This window comes from Panicum virgatum, chromosome 2N (genome assembly GCF_016808335.1).
Source record: "Panicum virgatum strain AP13 chromosome 2N, P.virgatum_v5, whole genome shotgun sequence".
NCBI classification, from domain to species: domain Eukaryota; kingdom Viridiplantae; phylum Streptophyta; class Magnoliopsida; order Poales; family Poaceae; genus Panicum; species Panicum virgatum.
The window spans coordinates 51,151,528-51,173,757 of NC_053146.1; the positions used below are offsets into that span (position 1 = coordinate 51,151,528).

Sequence of the window (22,230 nt, forward strand, 5' to 3'; positions counted from 1 at the left end):
ACCGAACAAAGCCACTACTCAGATCACACAATGAGATAAATAGTGACAGAAATTGACTAGAAAATAATTTAACCATAGTACCAGTACCACAATACGTCACCACAGGACAAGAGACTAGGAAATAACTTAACAAGTTCATGACAAACAAATTTAAAAGTCTTGACAAACACCAGGTGGCAGCCTGACAGGCTCCATCCTTAATCATCCAAAGAAAATGCAACTTGCCAACACCTTCCAGGCTTCCACGGTTCCACCCTTCTCCATGACTCCATACATGCATGTTGGCTGTAACAGCAGTACAGCACAACACCAGCAGACAGCACGAGCAACCTAAAGAATTGGAAAATTAAATTCTTCATTCACTAGAATTACAACAGCAAAGATATATGGTGGAATTTCAAACGCAACATTTTCTCAACATTTCGGTTCTTTGAGTCTATTCGGGTTTCAGGAGAACGGAACCGAAACCGACACCGAAAACCGAACAGTTTGATTTTAGGAACCGAAACCGAAAACCGAAAACCGAATAGACCGAAAATTCGGTCTATTCGGTTCGGTTCGGGTTCGGTTTTTCGGTTTTAAGTGCTCATGCCCGTGTTTTTTCATAGTGGGCATGGGCGTAACTTGCTACCCGTGGCGGGTAGCGGGCGCGAGTGCGGTTGTGGTTTTTTGCTCGCGGGTGCGGGTTTGTGACATTGGTGTCCACGGGTAAAATACCCGTTGCCATCTATAGTCCGGATCCGTAGGTAAAATAGCCGTTGCCATCTAAGATCCGGAAGATGCGGCGGGCGCCGGCCCGGCCATTCGTTCGTCGTCCTCGTCCACATCATCCTCGCCCGACGCCATGGCTTCCTCTCCGCTCGCACCGCCCCGGACCTACTGGCCCCTAGCGCCCAACCTGCCGCCGCCGCCGCCGCCGCCTTGTGGCTGTCGCCCTCCTCGCCGCACGGCTGCGGCCGCACGCCGGCCCCTGCGCGCGCGAGCCAGAGCGACGAGTCCTGGCGCCGGCTCGCCCCCCGCGGCGACGCCGACGGAGGAGCACACCAAGCGGTGCCTGAGGTGCGGCGGCCTGTACCGGGACGAGGAGAACCACCCGACCGCCTGCGCCTTCCACGGCCACGTCACAGGTACCCGACCCTCCTCCACGTTTTTGGCTTTTGGTGGGCTTGCAAAATGTCTTCCCTCGTGGGGGCCCAGTACTATTTTTTTTGGGCTAGTGTGATGGAGGCCCACGCATTTTCGGGGGGCTAATTCGTTTGTCTGAGCGTATGCCATGCGCGTGGCATTGCATCGCATCGCATCGCATCGCAGGTGAGAAGGGGCTGTTCTCGCTGTCACCGCCGCACCAGGGGATCGACGGCGAGTGGAGCGACAGGAGCGGGGTCATCGTCTACCGCTGGAACGATGAGGGGAGCCGCCCCAGCACCGGCCGCGCCAACTGGAAGAAGCGCTGGAGCTGCTGCCAGGAGCGCGACGAGGACGCGCCGCCGTGTCAGCGCGGGTGCCACGTCTCCTACGACGACGGCCACACCCTCTTCTAGCTCTCGCTCTTCTTGGGTGTCAATAGAATCTTGTCAAGTCACTGCTCTGTCGAGACGGCAATAAAATCTTGTACTATACGAATAAGATCACAAACTTCTCTGATGTAAGTTATTTCTTGTTTAGATCTTACTTCAATTTTTTTTTGTTTAGATCACTTTGGCGCCAATTAATTGTATTAGTCTGCTTTTGTCGCCATGGCCGCAAGCATGTTCCTGGGCCCAAGGCTGCCCAGGCTCGACAGCAAAGCAATTTTTTTTATAAAAAAATAGAACTACAAGCTCGGGGAGTCAGGTTTAATTCCCCGCGCGACGCGAATATTCCCGTCCTCTTCTCCGCTTCTCCGGACACAACCCCACGCTGACGCTAGCCGACTCCAAGGTCGCTTCCATTCCATTTATCGCAGTTGCTGTCACGAACCCCTCCCCTCCCTCCTCCACGGCTCCCTGGGCGCCACCTCTCTCGCTGGCTCACCGAGAACCGCACGTCCGCGCCTTCCCTCCCCCCGCCGGTCTCGCCGCGGGCACGCGCGTGCGGGCGCCATGGTGGTCTCCTACACGCAGGAGCACGTGTACCGCCACCCCTGGCACCGCGTCACCGCGGCGGCGTGGCGCAAGTTCACGGACCCGGCCGCGCGCGCCGCCTCCGGGGCGCTCGCGCACATCCTCGACGTCCACACGCTGTCCTGCGACGTGGACCGCCGCTCCGGCCGCCTGCGCGCCATCGCGGGCCGGACCCAGCCGCCGCCGCTCCTCCTCCGCGGCCTCCTCGCGCCGGCGGCGGCGTGGTCGTGCTCTGCGTCGAGCGCACGGACGTGGACGCGCCCGCGCGGGACATGCGGGTGGCCTCCCGCAACGCCACGCTCCGGGGCCTCGTGGACGTCGAGGAGCGCTGCAGCTACGCGCCCCACCCGGAGCGGCCCGACGAGTGGACGCTGTTCCGGCAGGAGACCACCATCCGCTGCGCGCCGCTGGCCGCCGTGGCGCCGGCCCGGGTGGCCGAGCTCGTGGAACGCCGCTGCGCGGAGAGGTTCACCAAGAATGCGGACAAGGGGAGGGAGGTCGTGGAGAGGATATGCGCGGACCTCGCGGCGGAGCAGGACGGGATTGACGAGACAAGGTGAACGGCAAACAATGGCAGTGGTCTAGGGCGGTTCCGTTTTACCATCATCGTGCGCAGCCTTCGTGATTTGTACAGTACGGTAAATAAATGAAAATGGTCAGATTCACTGTTCAAAATATTTGTGTCACGAGCCAGCAAGGTTGGGGACGGGAATTTGGGGGAAATCTGCAAGGAATTTGGGGATTGGGGCCTGGGGTTATAACACGGAGGGAACCCGCGAGGAAGGCCGAGTTGTATTACGACTGGATTAGACTAGAGTTTTCTGAGGTTTGTAATCCATACGCTACAACCATTCCGGGATGATTTATACTCCATCGACCCGACAACAGTAATTTCAGCCGATTAGATCATTTTCAGTAGGAAATTTTTACGGGCTGATTTGCACAAGTGCCACATCATCGAAATTAATCTTAGTTGATGAATGAAACTTCACCTCCAATGCTGACACAAGAAATGGGAACTATTCTCTTCCAGCTAATACAGATGCGTCTTGCTTCAACAGTGAAACGAACATGGCACCATTTATGCCATTTTAAGTGATTTTGGTGATCGAATGACAACGCAATCAATGGGACTAATATGATTGTTAAGATGACCATTCTCAGATTTTAAGTTCAAGTGATGACAAAGAGAAGATAGGCAAAGTTAGTCCCGAAGGGCCGCCCCTACGGGGTTCTGCTACCCGATTAGCGGACGGGGGTCGAGGGGGAGCCGCCTCTCGCGGGTCTCAGGGCAGTGCCCTGAAAGCTCTTTGGTTGGTAGCACCGGAAGAACCGACGCATGTGCATCGGTGCATCCGATTGTTGTCGGAAGAACCGATGCCATGGTATTTTGGTGCAGAAGGGAATCGAAGTCAAGTCAGCTTATAGGCACCGGATGAACCGATGGTTCAAAAAGGAGGCCGAGTAGCAATACTCTTAGTGAGTGCTACAACAACGTGGATGTAGGTGTGCCTTTGTGGCTAATCGAACCACGGGATAAACACCCGCGTCAAGAGTTTGCTATCTTCTATCCCGCTCATTAAGCTTCCGCATTTCATACTAGCAATTTGTGTGCCTTTACTTTCATAGAATAGTTTCTTGATAGGAAAGGCTATAGGTTGCTAAACTCTTTTGGGATAGGAGTTTCACACTAGAACAACTTAGTTGCACATCTAGATAGCATGTTTTAGTTTAAGTTTTGTGCAAACTAGTTGGAGTCATAGGTCATAGTTTTTATTAGTGTCTAACTCACCCCCTCCCCCCTCTTAGACTAGAACACCCGATCCTTTCAAACAGCCAAACATCTTTCATAACCAGCTTGACCCTAAGCTGGTGCTGGCTGGTACCGGCGATGAAGATCATGTTCATCTTCCTCATGAGTCATGAAGTTGTAGCCGCACTAGAGCTTGATAAATCGATCAAAACTTTGGTTGCCGTATAACCGTTTTATACACACAAGTGGTTATAGGCCGATTAAACCTACCCAATCAAAACCCAACACAAGGATATAGAAATACTGTAACGTACATGAAGGATGGCAAATGCACAAGTATTCAGCACTAGAGAAACTGAACTGCGGCCCTGGTCGGAAAGCAAAATTACGTGGCCAGTGGCGATGATCAAGCCATGTCCTGTGCCGGCTCTGGGGCTGGCTGTCGAGCATCTGTTGAAAAGAAATCGGCACTGGCTGTCGCCGTCACCACTGCAGTTCGTGATTCCAGGTATCCAAGATGGCTCTCCTCTATCCGTCCGCCGGCCCAAAACCATCTGCCTGATGCGTTTCTTTTTAGTGGATCCGCCTCATCTGCTGTTGTAGGCATGCGCAACTTGCCGATCCAGATAATATCTCGCCGGATATGGCCTTCTTGGCTCTCGTCATCCTCCCTCCCGAGCTGAGGATTGTTCGCCGATAGAGACGGCCCTCGGAAAAGGCACCCTATCCAGCTAGCTCTCTAGCTACCGCTCTCGGCCTGGCAGTGGCAGGCCACCGGAGCTGCCGTGCCCGCCCTTTCGAGCCGTGGACCGCCGTGCCCGCCGCCGCCGGCCATGCGTTTTCGCAGCTGCTGCCTGGTGGCCCCTGCCGCCGGTCTACTGATCCGGAGTCGGCCGTGAGATCGTGCCCGGGCGCCCTCCAATCTCCGCTGGTTAGCAGCTGGGCTGCCTCACGGGTGCTCCGATTACGGCCCTGCTTTCCTCGCGTAGTAAACAAGTTGGGGGGCACCGCGTGTTCAGTTCAGGCCTTCAGCTTCAGGGGATGATGGTGCTGGTGGGGAGTGGAGCGGCCACTTGTGCGACTCAGCCACCGGAGCAGCGACGCAAGCTGGGGAAAGCTGCGCGCTCTTCTTCGCGTCGTGGTCTCCGGCGAGACGGCGCATCCGCCTATCCCGATCGGCGGTCGCTCTCGTGCGCCCGTCCTTGTTCAGACGTTCACTCCGATGGAACCCCGCGCCTTGGGCCCTGTTTAGTTCCCTTAGGCGGTAAACGCAAAAAAAATTTGTGTGGGAATCTTGCCAATTTGAAATACTAAATGAAATCTATTTACAAAACTTTTTACATGGTTGGGTTGTAAATTGCGAGACGAATCTAATGATGCTAATTAATCCATGATTAAGTAATAATTAGCAAATGGTTACTGTAGCATCACTGTTGCAATCATGGATTAAGTAGGCTCATTAGATTCGTCTCGCGATTTACAGCCCAACCATGCAAAAAGTTTTGTAAATAGACTTCATTTAGTACTTCAAATTAACAAAAAAATTTTGCATTTTTTTGCGTTTACGGTTTTTTTATGTTTACGGGTGGGAACTAAACATAAACATGGCCTTGGTCACGCTGATGCAACGGTGATTTCTTTTCCGTTCGAATCAGCGGCGCTGCCGCTGGGAACGGCACATCAAGGCGTCATGCACAGCGCAGGAAAGAAGATGATGGCGCGGGGCGGGCGGGCCACGAGTTCCCCATGTCGACATGGAAATCTGTTCATCAGAGGAAGAGGCCCCTCGCTGGGGTATTCTCCCTCACCCATCCCTCAGCAACTTGACCTTGGCGCTAGTGTCAGTACGTCATAGGGGCGGCAGGCATGTAGACGCGCGATGTGGACGGGCGAGATATCAGGGGAGGGGGGGGGGGGGGGCAAGAGAAATGGCCATGCTAATCCAGCAGCTCAGCGCCCGAAAGCGACGCCACGCGCGGCGAGCTTGGGCTGGATTAGTTTTATCGATTCGTCGGGGCAGGATTGCGCCGAACGTGCGGTCCGGTGGTGTACGCGAGACGCCGACGCCGACGCCGACGACGGCGACGGCTTCCAAGCTCCTGCGGCCGTACGCCGTACGCCAATCCTGCGAGAGCCGGCGGCGCGGGCGCCGATGGTTGACCCTGGCCGGTTTCGCTCCGTTTCCCCTCGGTTGCGCGTCCGCGTCTCCCTCGATTGGTGTGGTCGGTCAGCCCGGGCGGCTACTTGCCCCGCGGCCCGGTCCCATCTCCCAGCCCACCCGCGCGCACACGGCCGACTCACTCGGGACGGACCAAACCAACCAGCACACGCCCCGTCCGTCCGTGCGACCGCGTCCTAAAAATACCCGCGCGCCAACGGGACGATCCTACCCCTCCCCGGCTCCCAGCCGTGCGCCGGCCGCCCGGCTCCAGCTAAGCCTACCGGCTACCGCCCCCGAACCCAGCTGTGGCCCGCGGCGCGCCACGCCAGCGCGCGGCCATGTTGTTCACGTTCCCATGCCGTTCCCGGGCGGGCGTTCCGCCAGGTGGCCGAGACCGGAACGGGGGCGAGGCCGGGTGGCATGGCAGGGGTAGCGCCGGTAATTCGCCGTCGCGCCAGCGCGGCCGCGGCCGGAAATAACACGGGCGGGCGGGGCGACGGGTCGCTGTTGCCTTTGCCCGCTGCGCTTGCGCGTCCGCGGAAGGAAGGGGACGACGACGCGTCCCCGTCTCCCCGATAAAAAGGGCCCGGGCGCCTCTTGTCCATTCCTCGCTCCTCGCCGATCACAGCCGCGACCTCCTCCCCAATCCCGATTTCGCGAGCTCGTCCCCCCGCTTCCCGGCCTCTCCCGTCTCCCCGCCCCCCGCCCGCCCTCCGAGAGGCGAAGCTCCGGGCCGCGCCACCGCGCAGGCACACCCAAGGCAGCAGGCGCGGTTCCTTCCACCAGGTGCGCGGGCGGCGGCATGGCGCAGCGCGACAAGAAGGAGGAGCCCACGGAGCTCCGGGCGCCGGAGATCACGCTCTGCGCCAACAACTGCGGCTTCCCGGGGAACCCGGCTACGCAGAACCTCTGCCAGAGCTGCTTCTCGGCGGCCACGGCGTCGATGTCGTCGCCGACCTCCTCCTCGTCCTCCCCGGCTCCCGCGCCGGCCGCGACGCCCCAGCCGAGGCCGGCGCCGGTGGAGCTGGCCTCCCCGGCCGACGCGGCCGTGGCGGCCCCGGCTCCGGAGGCGGCGAGGACGCCGGCGAACCGGTGCTCGAGCTGCCGGAAGCGGGTGGGGCTCACGGCGTTCCGGTGCCGGTGCGGCGAGCTGTTCTGCGGCGCGCACCGGTACTCGGACCGGCACGGCTGCAGCTACGACTACAAGGGCGCCGCCAGGGACGCCATCGCCCGGGAGAACCCGGTGGTGCGCGCCGCCAAGATCGTTAGGTTCTGATCGTCGACGGAGTCAAAATCCCTCCATCCAGAGGATACAAAGCAAGCAAGCAAGGAAAACAAAGAGGAGACACACATCCACGGAAATGGAAGGCCTTTCCCTTGGTGTTACTATGCTGTTCTTCGAAGCGTTTGATTTTCAATCTCCTTTCTTTTTTACGATTTTCAAATGGAAGAAAAACGGGAAGAAAAGAGGTGGACAAAGAATAGTGTAATAATAATGGGGGTGATGATGCCGCCGCGGTGGTTGAGGGCAAAAGGATGAACAAAATGGATTGGATGTATGTACCTGTCAGTCGCAAAGCTTTGTGCAAAAAATATTATACATTTCTATCTTTCGTACAGAAACCCAAAACACCAGCGCCATGATTGCCTCAATCATTCAAGCTCATAATTTTCTCTGCCCCGATCCCGTATTTCTTTCTCGTTAATAATGTTGGGATGATGATACGTGAGCTTAAACAAAGTTCATTAAATGATCTACAGTAAAACAATAAGATAACTTAATATAAGAGAGTTAAGTAACGGAACGAATGTTCCCATCCCGTCCTGATCGGGGACGGGAACCGACCATGGATATCGGTCCTCCTGTTGAGCGGCATATAAATATAAAGGGGAAACCCGTTCAAAACCCGATCTGTGCGTGCTGTCATCACCAGAGTTTTGTGACCTGCAAAAACACACACATGCACTCACACAGAGGCAAAAATAAAAGACAAGATCTAAGAAAGAAGAAGATGGGAGGCCCTAATGACCAAGGTATGTCATCTACGTGGTTCCATTTTGAGCTTAAGATCCTAGAACATCTAACAATGGCATCAAGAGTCTGGTTAGCATCGAATTGGAACCCTATATAGTACTTAGAGCACACAAATCATGCTTAACCTAAATGATTTTGTTCATCTTTTATAAGCTTATGGCTCTGTCATGAAGAATTAAACCCAAATCTTGCAAGCCCGAAGCCCTAACTCTAGCCAAACCCCAAATCTAAGAAATCCTAACCCTAAGATCTAAAGAAGAGGGTCGGGGGCTTACCTAAAGGGCCTTCTAGGCCACCACTGTCGCCATGGCCGTCACTGATGGCGAGCGCGCGCTCGGGACTTGGTCCCGAGCGGCCTCGCGCCCTCCCGCACCGGCAGCGCCGACCCATCGAGCGCGCCATGAGGCCGAGGTGGCCGGCCGCCGGCCGGATCTGAAGTTCTCCGTCGCCGCCGCTGCGGATCTACGCGCGGCCGGCGAGGTGCCCTTAGGGAACCGTGGAGCAACTCTCGACGAAGCTGCGTGCCCGTGTTCGCGGCACGTAGCTCCGGCGAGTGGAGCTCGGCGGTACCACCTCCTTCCTCCGCGCTGGCGAGGCGCTCGGCGCCGCTCGGCGTCGTCGCTCGCTCCGCCCTCCGCTCGCTCGGCGCCGGGTGGAGAAGAGAGAGGGGGAGGGAGAAAATGATTAGGGTTTGGGGGGGCTCGCGGCCGACCGGCCTTTTAAGGCGGCGCGCGCGGCGTCGACCGCCGGATGAGATCCGACGGTGCGCGCGTCCCGCGGCCGGAACGGGCCGGCGGGGGGAGGCGGTTTCCCGGCCCAGGCCCAGGGTTTTGGGCCTGGAGCCCGGGAAGTTTAAGGGGGCGCCAAAACAGGATGGGCCGAAAACGGCCTGAGCCGAAATTTGATGTTTGGGCCGATTTTTATTATGTAAAATTACGAAATGTATAATGGGTTGCATATTGTTGGATTTAAATGCTTTGGGCTGCATAGTAACGGGCTGAAAAAGTTTATGGGCCAAAATAATATTGAAATTAAGATTACAAATATTGCTTTATGGTTTATTATTTCATGTTTAATTCTTTAAATATGTTTTATCGTGTTTTAGCAAATAATGATACAAATAATAATTAGATTTATTATATAATGAAATTTTCTTATGTTTATTTAATTTTTATGATGATTACATTATGCTTATTATTCAAATTTATTATTTTATGTGTTATAAATTATTTTCGCTGTAAATAATTACTCTGACTAAGTGTGACAAATAATTGTCATTCTGGCCAAAGCTGATTGACACTTATTTGGCCACAAAATTTTATTAATTCAAATCAATTCTGGCAAAAGCTGATTTGATTGAATTAATAAAAGAAGTTCATGAAATTCAATAAAGTGTGGTTTATATTTATTATTCTGGCCAAAGCTGATTAATAAATACTTATTCACAAAATTTTATTGTTCTCATTCATTTCTGGCCAAAGCTGATTTGAATTTGATCAATAAAAGAAGATGCTTATTTAATGATGTTGATTCTCTCTTATGCAGCGTCTCAAATTGCCAGTGTCTTAGGCAATATTGAGCAGCTTAATGGAAGCAACTATGCTTCATGGAAGGAGAAGCTGGAAGTCACTCTTGCTTTGCTGGATATTGATTATGCCCTCCATAAGGATCCTCCGGTTGAGCCTAAACCAGAGGATGAAAATTATGAAGTCCTGAAAAAGGAATATGATGAAGAAAAAACAAAATGGAGTGTTTCAAATCGTAAATGCATTATGATCATTAGAAGCTCCATTATTGATACAATAAGAGGAGCAATTCCTGATACTCAGTCTGTCAGGGATTATCTTACTAAGATTGAGGAGCAATTCAAAGACTCCTCTAAAGCTTATGCCACTACCCTCATCAAAAGGTTGGTGGGTGAAAAATATGATGCTACTGGCAGTCTAAGGGAGCACATTATGAAGAAATGCCACATGGCTTCCAAGCTTAAGTCAATGGAGATGGAAATCTCTGATGGTTTTCTTGTTCATTTCATTATGTCATCACTGCCCCAGGAGTTCTCTCCATTTGTGATCAACTACAACTCTATGAAAATAAAGTGGGGGTATTGATGAGTTGATTTCCATGTGTGTGCAAGAAGAAGAAAGGTTTAAGGCAGAAAGAATTGATCATACTAATCAATTCAAGCATTCTAAAAAGAAAAGGTATAAGAAATTTAAGAAGGAATACTTGAAGCCTAAGCCTGGTCAATTCAAAGAAAAGGGGCAATCGTCTAAGCAAGACCAGCAGAACAAGCCAGCAGGTGGCTCCAGTGCAGAGGAAAAAGGAAAAGATCCCGAAGGATGCCACTTTTGTGGAAAAAGTGGACACCGTCAGAGGGACTGCATTGGCTTTATGAGATGGCTCAATAAGAAAGGTACTGATGTTTTAATTTTTGTTGATGAATACCTTTATATTGATTATGCCACCGACTCTTGGTGGATTGACTCAGGTGCAACAATTCACGTTGCAAACTCTTTACAGGGATTCGCTACGAGGAGGACCCTAAGAAGAGGGGAAAGAAGAATTAGAGTTGCTAATGGAGTTGAAGCAGAAGTCAAGGCCATTGGAGACTTCACTCTTACTCTTCATACTGTCTTTAGACTTTAGCTAAATGGTGTTCTTTATGTACCCTCTATGAAAAGAAACTTAGTTTCTGTTTCATCCTTAGATGATAGTGGTTATCATTGTGCTTTCGGAGACCATAGATGTATAATTATGTATGACAATAAAGAGGTTGGTCTCGCCGTTAGACGGGAACAACTTTATAAAATATCTTTATGTGATGCCACTTATCATGTTGATTCCACCTCAAATTCAAACGTCAGTACCAAACGAAAATATAATGATAATGAGACTTCTTCGAAATTATGGCACTACCGTCTAGGCCATATTTCGAGGGGGAGAATTGAGCGTCTCATTAAAGAAGATATCCTCCATCCTTTGGATTTCTCGGATGCAGATGTTGAACATTGCATTGATTGCATCAAAGGGAAGTATACAAAGAAAATCAAGAAAGGTGCAAACCGAAGCACAAGAGTTTTGGAAATAATCCACATAGATATTTATGGTCCTTTTAATGTAAAATCAGTGGAAGGTTTTGATTAATTCATTACATTCACCGATGACTACTCCCATTACGGATATATTTATCCAATCAAACAAAGATCCGAGGCATTAGACAAGTTCAAAATTTTCAAAGCAGAAGTTGAGAATCAACATGATCGGAAGATAAAAATTGTAAGGTCTGATCATGGTGGAGAATACTACGGAAGGCATACACCTTATGGCCAAACTCCTGGACCTTTTGCAAGGTTTTTGGAAGAAAATGGCATAAAAGCCCAGTACTCTGCACCGGGTGAACCACCACAAAATGGAGTAGCTGAAAGGCGTAATCGCACTCTAATAGATATGGTATGAAGTATGATGAGTCACTCCATTGTGCCTGTGAATTTATGGATAGAAGCTCTAAAGACAGCTGCACACATTCTTAATAGAGTTCCCTGCAAATCAGTTTCTAAGACACCTTTTGAATTATGGACTGGGAAGAAACCAACTCTAAATTATTTACATGTGTGGGGCTGCCCTGCTGAAGCTCGAGTTTTCAATCCAAATATGGGAAAGTTAGACCCCAAGACAATCAGTTGTTATTTTATTGGTTATCCTGATAATTCAAAGGCATATCGATTTTATTGCCCGAATCAGTTTACTAAGTTTGTTGAAACAAGACACGCTGTGTTCTTGGAAGATGAAGTGATCAGGGGGAGCATGACTCCCAGGGAAATTGATTTAGAAGAAAAACGGGAATATGTTCCAATGCCCATAACTCAAGATCCTATTTTCCCTGTGCATGCTGATGTTGCACCTCAAGTCCAAGGGACTGTTGATACAACACCTGTTGAAACTCCTGCAACCACTTCAAGTGTTGCACCTAATGATGAGTCTAATGAGCATATTCAACAGCCTCCAGTTGTGATGAATGAGCAAAATAATAAGCAACCACTAAGAAGGTCACAACGAGAAAGAAGATCAGTTATTCCTAGTGATTATGTCACTTATATGAGTGAAAATACGAATGAGTTGAGTTTGGACGATGATCCCACATCATTTAAAGAGGCCATGAATAATGAGCATTCATCTGAATGGCTTGATGCTATGAAAGATGAAATGAAATCCATGAATGCTAATGAAGTATGAGACTTAGTAGAAATTCCTAAAGGAGCCAAAACAGTAGGCTGCAAATGGGTCTACAAGACTAAACATGACTCCAAGGGTAATATCGAAAGGTTCAAAGCAAGACTCATGGCAAAAGGTTTTACACAGAGGGAAGGCATTGATTACAATGAAACCTTCTCTCCTGTTTCTTCTAAAGACTCATTCAGAATCATCATGGCACTTGTGGCTCATTATGATTTGGAGTTGCATCAAATGGATATTAAAACCGTATTCCTGAATGGTGACTTATATGAAAATGTATACATGGCACAACCTGAGGGTTTTGTTGTGGAAGGAAAGGAACATTTGGGATGTAAATTGAAGAAATCCATTTATGAGCTGAAACAAGCGTCAAGACAATGGTACCTTAAGTTTGATCAAATTATCAGAGAATTTGGTTTTGAAGAGAATAAAAGGGATAACTGCATTTATGCTAAGTTCAGGGGGAGTATATTTATCTTTTTGATATTATATGTGGATGATATACTCCTGGCCAGCAGTGATAAGAATTTACTGCTAGAAACAAAGAGGTTCCTTACCTCCAAATTTGAGATGAAAGATCTTGATGAAGCCACTTATGTTCTGGGCATAGAAATTCACCGAAATAGATCCAAAGGGATCTTGGGGCTATCTCAGAAGACATATATAGAAAAAGTGCTGAAAAAGTATAATATGCATAAGTGTTAAGCCTCGCCTGCTCCTATTGTTAAGGACGATAAATTTGGAAAATTCCAATGTCCAAAGAATGAGTATGAAGCTGCGCAGATGAAGTCAATTCCTTATGCCTCAGCTGTCGGAAGCATAATGTATGCACAAGTGTGCACTCGCCCTGATTTGGCATTCGTGATCGGGATGCTTGGCAGATTTTAGTCAAATCCAGGACCAAAACACTGGAAATTAGCCAAAAAGACCTTTCGCTATTTGCAAGGCACTAAAGATCCCATGCTCACATATAAGAAGTCTGATAACCTTGAAGTCATAGGTTATTCAGACGCTGATTTTGCGGGATGTGTTGACACTAAGAAATCCACGTCAGATTATATCCCTGACTTCACACTCGCAGGAGGAGCTATATCATGGAAAAGCTCCAAATAAAGTATTACTGCATCGTCGACAATGCATGCTGAATATGTGGCATGTTATGAGGCTACCGGGCAGACAGTATGGCTAAAGAATTTTATCCCGGGACTTAGAGTGGTCGACAGCATTTCAAAGCCACTCACATTATACTGTGATAATCAACCAGCAGTAATCTATTCGAGTAACATCAAGTCAATGACTGGTGCTAACCAAATTGACATTAAGTATCATGTTGTGAAAGAAAGGATCCAGGATCAGACAATAAGTATTAAGTATATAAATACTAAGTATATGTTGGCGGATCCACTCACAAAGGGCCTACCACCCAGTGTATTCAAAAATCACGTTACCGGTATGGGTCTGGTAGATAAGCCCTTGATCCTGGATTAGTTGGGACCAATATGACATCATCTCCCCATAATCCTAATGTGGACTTCCTCAGAGATTGTTCAGGAACCATAGTCACTTAGTTCAGTAGTACTTAATTGACTATTGTAACTTAGTGTCTTGGTGTATTGTCTGTCGAAGAGTAAGTCTGTAAGTTTGTATAAGTCTGATGTAATAAGTTTATGGAGCTCCTAAGTTAAAGAAGTTTGTTTCGAAATAAAGTAGTATGTTATAGTCATTGGGTTCAGTGGTGTTTGTTATTAACCATTGTAATCCTTTTGTCCTGATGTACTATTTTGTTAAGAAATAAATTTATAAGTTTAAGCCCTACGATCAAGGGGGAGAATGTTGAGATGATGATCTGTGAGCTTAAACAGTAAGTTCATTAAATAGTCTACAGTAAAACAATAAGATAACTTAATGGAAGAGAGTTAAGGAACGGGAACAAACATTCCCATCCCGTCCTGATCGGGACGGAAACCGACCATGGATGTCGGTCCCCCCGGTGAGCGGCATATAAATAGAAGGGGGAAACCCGTTCAAAACCCGATCTATGCGTGCTGCCATCACCGGGGTTTTGTGACCGGCAAAAACACACACATACACTCACACAGAGGCAAAAACAAGAGACAAGATCTAAAAAAGAAGAAGATGGGAGGCCCTAATGACAAAGGTATATCATCTACGTGGTTCCATTTTGAGATTAAGATACTAGAACATCTAACAAATAAACCTCCTCCCGGTGGACGAGAAGCAATCAGGACCTCTTTCCGCCGCGGAATCATGCGCCCGGCGGGTCCCACCCGCTCGATAATGGAGTGGCATCATCGACCCGCCGCCCGCTCCGCTCGCCCGGCGCCGTGTCACGCGCCGGCGGTCGCTGTCGTGGAGACGGCGAGGCGCCACATGGTCCGACCGCGGTGGAGACGCCCGCCACCCGCCTTCCTTCCTCCACCTCTCCTCCCCTCCGCACCGCAGCGCTCCGCTCGTGACCCGCGGCATCGGCCAGCCGGCCGGCCGCTCGTCCTTTTCCGCGCGGTTGCCATCGCGGCCGCTGACCTGTTCCCCGGCGACCGATCGCCCGTCGCTAATCGACCCTGATTGATGGATGGATTACTTAATTGGTGATGGTTGGCGAGTTGCGCTCCTCGTCGATGCGCCGAGAGGCTTGCTATTGCTAAATCCCGGCTGCTCGATGAGCGGCAACGGTCAGCGCGGCGCGTTCGTTGAGCCGGCGCCTAGTCGCTCTTGTTTTCCCTGGGGTGTGTGCTGGTACAAAAATTTTATTGGACCGGCGCGTGGCAGTTGCGACTCAAAGTTTACATTTTTTTTTTGTTTCTGAAAAACCAAAGTTTACATTTACCTGAGCTGTCTTGTTTGTAATTATTGGGCAATTCGTCAAAAGGTTATTCGAGGGGGTCTTTGCTAAGAAGCATCGGATTTGAGGTGGGGCCACGTGAATCGTTCTACTCCTGGTTCCGGATTTGACATGGACAGCTTCGCCAATCGCCATATGGTGAAGTGTGCGCCTTCCCGAAGAGCAGAGCCGTGGGTCGACACGTAGCCTTCGGATAGAAGAAGAAGAAAGACACGCGGTCGTGCTTCTAGAAGATTCCGAGCCCCGCTGCACGAGCGAACCTGCTGCTCGTTCTGTATACTGTCGTTGACACTTCTCCAGCTGGCAAACCCTGGGGAGAAAAAAAGTCAAAGTGCGAGCTTCGGTCAGCAGCCCAGAAAAACATTGGAGCCCATGAACTTGAGGGAACGCTCGAATTTACGCCCGCGGAGAAAGAAGCCCATGACTGCAGCCCACGAGGCCACGGTCTCTGCAGCCCGTCGGTGGCCCATCGAGCCGGATTTGGGCTGTGTGGCCGTCAAGACGGCCTGATGAACCGACACGAACTACTCCCATATGGCCGTCAAGATTTGGGCTGAGTGGCACATCAGGCTGGTGAGGTTCAGTTTGCGGCACTCTGAAGCCTGAACAGCATCAGCTTTGGCTCTGTTCGGCTGACCGCATGAATAGTTAAGGGCTGGTAGAACAAAATAGTATTCTGTGAGAGAAAATAAATCGAGACAAGCCGAAACAAGCCAAGTCTAGATAAGCCGAACAGCCTCTTTAACTGACTTTTGTGCTTTTGGACAAACCAGCAAGAGGAACGACTGCTTGCTTTACCGAACAGCAACATACGTGACATGACTTCTCCTTAGTAATCGATGTGACTGCACCTCAGATTAGTCAGCAGCAACTAAAAAATAACCAAAGGGAGTCCAAAAAAAAAAAAGATAACAATGGTGCAAAAGGATTTATTTCCCCCGAAGAGATGGAAGCAATCCCAATTCCGTTCCCTGTAACCGCTCCTTTTTCTCTTTTTGGCGTTACTGATTGTTATGCCTCCTCCTGATCAATCATCAACTCATCACTGATTAGGCAAAGAGAAAGGCGTGCACCAACTGAAGGAGGTTCAGAAGCCTTCTCGTCCTACTGCACACAACGCCTCCTATCCTACTCCTACCACCCCTGTGGTCTGTGGCTGTCCCTCCTTTGCACGGTCGCCAGGAACCACTTCACTGCTAGTCTGAAACCATGCTCACAGCGCTAGTGGCTGCACTCTGCAGCCACAACGCTTGCGGCTGCTCCAGATCGCGGCGTAATGGCCGACCAGGCCGGCAATGGAAAAAAGGGCGACGAGTTCCTCTTTCGATTATTCCTCCTCCCTCTAGCTGCCTGCTGCACTGCACTGGTGTGGTGGGCTAGCACGTGCACGTTGGCAACTCGCCATCTCCCTTTTTACGATCGACCTCGTCGATCGTTTATTCGTCTTCCACTTGCGAGTTGTTAATGACCGGGGGCTAAGCAGCTACCTCCTCTCCATTGATCAGTGCTTGCTACCAAGCAAGCTACCCAACACAAAAGGCAAGAACAGGCAGGATTAATTAAGCGCCAAGGAAGAGCAACAGCGTGACCTTGGAGCCCTGCAGGCTGCAGCTGCGTGACACGCACAGACACGCCACGCTTAACCACGGCCGCCGACCATGTTTGTTCGCGAAATCATTGCCGTTTCAGCAACGGAACAATGCAAACAGGGGTTTCGGCTCATCATCGGGGAATCATGGCGCACGACCAGACCGTCCGGGCCTCGCCCTGCACCTGCTAATGGTCCCTCTTACTTAGACGTCTCCAGTGGCAAGACTTGTAGTTGTAGGGATGCCTGCGAAAGGATAAGGAACCAGAGTATGATTATCTGATACAAATCCAAATCGACTTGAAGTTCAGTTACTAGCGATATGAAATTAACTGATTTTTTTTTGAAAGGAGATAACTCTGCTTTTCTTGAAAGCAAATCAGAGTGCGTTACAGGAATGGGGGAGACCCATTTAAGCATGTAGCATGACTACCAAAAAGGCAAAACAACAACAGAAAAAAGATGATCAAAGTTCCACAATATCGGAAACACTAGCTAAGCTTGGAGTATGAATTTGAAACCACGCCATCATCTCCTCGCCTAACTTCGCGATACTTGCTTGATCAGACTTTCCCAGCAACAAACGCCATTTCTGCACAAAAGCAACACCTGATCGGATTACATCCAAAAGATTTTTGGGGAAAAGTTTTTCAATCGCCATCTTATTCCTGGACCTCCAAATAGCCCAGGTAATACCCGCAATAACAAAGAGTTTTAAGTGAGCCGGGATCTTCATGACTCCCAAAAACTTGTCACCCAGAACATCACCCAAATTGGAAGGGCACCCTGCCCAACCAAAGGCGTCTCGGAGGCAGCACCAAGTGAACCTTGCCACTGAACAGCCAAAGAAGATATGGTTGGTTGTCTCAACCTCCCCACAAAGAGAGCAATAAATCTCACCTGTCCACCCTCTCTTTTTCAAAGAGGCTGCCACCTGCAATTTATTATGTTGTAATTGCCAAAAGAAGATTTTAATCTTTAAAGGTAGTTTAGTTCTGCAAACATCCTGAGAGGCTGAAATACACACTCCCCTATGTGTTATAAATCTGTAAAGGGATTTAGTAGTGAAGGACTTAGAACAATCTAGAGCCCAAATTACGTCATCCCTCGCTTCTTGATCCAAATCTGTGCTTTGGAGGAGGTCTAGCAACTCCTCCCAGCTCTCACCCTCTCTAGAAGAAAGGCTTCTTCGGAAGTTTACTAACCACGCCCCATGATCCCAACAATCAGCCACTGTTACCGTAGGATCCTCACAAATGTTGAATAAGTCAGGGAATTGAGTCTTGAGGGGGGGCTGTCCTAGCCATACATCATCCCAAAAAGCAGTTAGAGATCCATCTCCAACCTTGTATAAGGCACCCCATTTAAACAGGTGTTTGACTTTATGAAGTCCTTGCCAGAACTGCGAGGTCCCTTTGTACTTGGAATTAAAGAAGTTCCCATCCGGCATGTATTTAGCCTCCAAAAGTTTAAGCCAGGTATCATTGCCTCCCTTGGCAATCTTCCAGATCCATTTCACAAGCAAACTCTCATTCATAATGTGAGTATTTATGATGCCTAGACCTCCCTGGTCCTTAGGTCTGCTAAGAGTCTCCCACTTCGCCATGTGGTATTTGAATTCTTCTCGCGCACCCTGCCAAAAGAACTTGCCTCTTACTGAGTCCATCCCACCATGGATGCCTTAGGTAAGAGGTAAAAGCCCATGGTAAAGATTGGAAGGCTGGAAAGGCAAGCATTTGTGAGGACAAGCTTACCCCCAGAGGATAAATGCTTGCCTTTCCAAGGATCTAGTCTCCGAACCATTTTCTCCTTCAAACCAGCGAAGGCCATGTTTCCCAACCTATGTTCGGAGAGAGGGATACCCAGGTATCTCATCGGCCAAACCCCTAACTTGCAATTGAGCATGTTTGCCATCCTTTCTTTTTCAGTCTGATCAACACCAAAAACATATACCTCATTTTTATGGAAGTTAATTTTCAACCCAGAAAGCCACTCAAAGCAATAAAGGATTAATTTAAGATTCAAGATAGACTGATCTAAGCCATCAATCATAATGACGGTGTCATCTGCATACTGACTGTGAGAGATCCCCTTTTGGATCAGGTGAGAAAGCACCCTTACTATGTGCTTCTTTGCGACAGCCTTGTCCAAAATAGCACTGAGGACATCAGCCACCAAGTTAAACAAGATAGGTGACAGCGGATCTCCTTGACGTAGCCTTTGGTAGGTTCTAAAATGGGTGGCCCTATGTCTATTATCATTAACACACACCCTGCCTCCTCGTACCATCTGCATCACCCAATCACTCCAACTGGCCGGGAGCCATTTTCCAAACATAACTTCTTCCAAAAAGTCCCACCGAACCTTATCATAGGCCTTCTCGAAATCAATCTTCAAGATCAACCCCTTTCTTTTGGAAGTTTTCAGTTCATGAATAACCTCATGTAGAATCACAACCCCTTCTAAAATATGTCTACCCTTTATGAAGCCGGTTTGGTTATTCCCAATCAGCTCCTTGGCAATAGGGGTAAATCTATTATTCAGCGCTTTAGTAAAGATCTTAAAATCCACATTAAGAAGACAAATCGGACGGTATTGTTTGATGTCATTGGCATCCTTTACTTTCGGCACCAGAATAATGACACCAAAGTTTAGTCTTTTGATGTCCAGATCCCCTTTATGGAAATCAGCAAACATAGCCATTAGATCACCCTTAATCACTGGCCAGAAGGTTTTAAAGAACTGATTTTAAACATAGCCATTAACTGATTTTTTTAAAAAAAACAGGTTATTTTGTCATCCTAAATAGTCTTGTCGTGACTGTAAACCTAATCAATACTCGAATAGCGACGAAGCATGGTTGTAGGTTGAAATGTCAGGATGCAGCTCCGGAACTTAGTACAGTTTTCTTGGTTGGTAATGGGTATTATTTATAAGCATGTGTAGCTAAGGGTGCTCCAGTGCCCTTGAATTCAGGATGGGAGGGCTCCACCAACAATTATAAGCCTCTACAAGAGACAGAAATGGGATAATATTCTCTCCATCAAACTCAGCACTCATTGGCAATCAAACGTACCCTCTCAAGAGAATGAAAGCAGCCGATCGTTCAAGTCGAGTAGATGACCCTTAACTTCAATATAACTCCACGTACGGCATTTTTTTAAACAAGTACCTTGGCTGAAAATTGGCCTATAACGATCATCCAACTTTGGCCATTATTTTACTACAAAAAACTGACCCGGGATTTCAGGACCTTTTTGGATCGCTCCTAGTTCCTGATGAGTACGTAGATAGGAATAGGAGTCTCTTCATGCTGGGTTCTCCTGAATGATATGATTAAAAGGACTGCGACTTGTGACATGATAGATTCACGGCTTCATACATGTTTGCACACTGTTGCTGGTAGACCGGCACTACTGTGGTGGCCCTAGTATGCACAGGCACCCTGGCATGGCAGCCAAGAGTAGTTAGTCAGTAGTCACAACTCACAGCACAGACCTGAATCATTGATCTAGCTAGGACCCATCAATCTGCAACAAGTGATCAGACTGAATGGTGTCCTATATACTGATATAAGAAAGGAGGGAAAAGGTTCATGCACAACGTTGGCGCGCAAACTAAATGTGTGAGAGAAGTATCTGTTAGATTTCTAGGATCAACACTGTGTACGGATCGAGCGGGATTTCTTTCTCTTTTCTATGATTCTGAGTACAAGAGATCCTAGATCTACGGAAATACATAGAGAGAAAGAGAGTAGAGAAACCTTCGGCGCCACCAGAGGAGTTTGAGCCGGCCATCCCTTGTTCGCTGATGGAGATCCGCTCAAAGGCGGCGACGAGTGATGCAGTGAGGTCGATGCAGGGGCGACGGTGTCGAGGACGGTAGCGGCGACGGCTAGACGGAGTCGACTGCGGCGACGGCTAGACGTAGTCGACTGCAGCGGCGGCGGATTCCCACTGCTCCAGCGCCCCCTAGTAGATCGGCTTAGGGTTTCTGTGGGTGAGGGTGTAGGCGGCACGGCGAACCTCGTGCCGTGTGCCGCCGGCCCCTCACCCCTTTTATTTTGGCGCTGTGCAGCGGGGGCCCACCAACCATTAAGGGTTGGACGCCCCCGATCAGGGCGCGGTTTAAGGGCCTAATAGGCCGTTGGGCCTATTAGGAAGGAGATCAACCTAACAGTATCAAGTTTAAACCAGCATGCTCTAACGGTTGGTATGCATGTTGCGACAGTTGATGGAGCATCCTGGTCATCCCTTAAAAAACGCTTCCATAAATCGTGAACTAACACCCGATGAAATGAAAATTAACAGAATAGAGCATATAATAGACATTTGATGTCGCCGTATTTCTTAAGGCAGCAAGCGGGCTTTAGGCCGGCTGGTGGAAGCCCGTGATGGGGAACCAGCAGCTCGGGAGTTGGGTTCGGTTTTTCTCATCGGCGTCAGGCCACTATGCATGTAATTTTCATATTCAAATATAAAATTTTGCACATGATGAATTTAAAATAAAATATATTTTTTTATTGGGGATGCATTGCAATGTACAGCGACAGAACTGGTAGCATAAAACGAATACATAAAGCACTAAAACACGCATACACAAACAAGCACTCCCACAGAAGCACACACTACGAGAGTAGTAGCAACTTTAGTTGGAATTCCATTTCACATATTTGAAGCAAAACGGCAACACGGTCTAGTGTACATAAATATAAATATATGGTTGCAAGTTGCAATCGATCACATCACCAATTGGGTAGCATGAGAAGACATGCACCAAAAACACTTGCCAATAAAACCGTGCAAGAACCATAGACGGTGTTACAATAAAATCCCATCAACACTGTAATTAGGTGGCACTAAGCATGTGTCAACTTCAGCTCTGATTTTGGCCACATGCGTGGCTCTTGCCCTTACTGCATGCTCAAGTCTCATCTGAAAAAGATGCCTAGTCAGAGAAAAGCAAACCAACCACGCAGAGTAAGTCCACAACTTTTCTTTCTCGGTCTCTGAATAAGATATGCATCAACCCTAGCCAGAGAGGCTCTATGCATGGAGGAGCTGCCGTAGCAACTTGCAAGATCGAGAAATAGCTCATAATTTTTTACTTGCATGAATAGCTTTGCGCTTGATCTCGTAGAAAAGATTTTTGACTCAAGTCATCCTATTGTCAAAAGGATGTAGGTTTTTGTTGCACATAATGAAATTAGAATCATGACTCTACCATACACTTTTAAATATATGTGATTTTAATCTAGAGACCTGGTTTTACAATTAGTCAATACAATTTATATCTCTACTTTTTACGCTTAAGATCTTCCTTAGAACCTTCCCATTTTGGAATCTCGATTTCGATAACCTTGGTCGATCGGCCTTTTATTACATTCACTGAACCTTGGTCCATTTCTTCAGAATTCAGAGAGATCGAATTCAAGAACAAGGGCGCGGCGCATGTACAAGAGAACAAAGGCCGGAGCGAAATTCTCGGTACGA

The 22,230-nt window shown here is 48.8% G+C and overlaps 3 protein-coding genes and 1 pseudogene across 3 annotated transcripts; all 4 read left to right on the plus strand.

Moving 5' to 3' along the window:
- Window positions 1-776: 776 nt before the first annotated feature.
- On the plus strand, window positions 777-1,677 carry LOC120661060. The gene is made up of 2 exons (XM_039939749.1): window positions 777-1,127; window positions 1,312-1,677. The coding sequence occupies exons 1-2, from the start codon at window positions 845-847 to the stop codon at window positions 1,539-1,541; spliced, it is 513 nt and encodes a 170-aa protein (XP_039795683.1). The 5' UTR covers window positions 777-844; the 3' UTR covers window positions 1,542-1,677.
- Window positions 1,678-1,892: 215 nt separating this feature from the next.
- Window positions 1,893-2,961, plus strand: LOC120661059 (annotated as a pseudogene).
- Window positions 2,962-6,542: 3,581 nt separating this feature from the next.
- On the plus strand, window positions 6,543-7,639 carry LOC120661061 (zinc finger A20 and AN1 domain-containing stress-associated protein 1-like). The gene has a single exon (XM_039939750.1). The coding sequence runs from the start codon at window positions 6,819-6,821 to the stop codon at window positions 7,290-7,292; it is 474 nt and encodes a 157-aa protein (XP_039795684.1). The 5' UTR covers window positions 6,543-6,818; the 3' UTR covers window positions 7,293-7,639.
- Window positions 7,640-7,977: 338 nt separating this feature from the next.
- LOC120661062 lies at window positions 7,978-10,228 on the plus strand. Its single transcript, XM_039939751.1, has 3 exons — window positions 7,978-8,050; window positions 9,597-9,910; window positions 9,961-10,228. The coding sequence occupies exons 1-3, from the start codon at window positions 7,978-7,980 to the stop codon at window positions 9,970-9,972; spliced, it is 399 nt and encodes a 132-aa protein (XP_039795685.1). The 3' UTR covers window positions 9,973-10,228.
- Window positions 10,229-22,230: the final 12,002 nt, after the last annotated feature.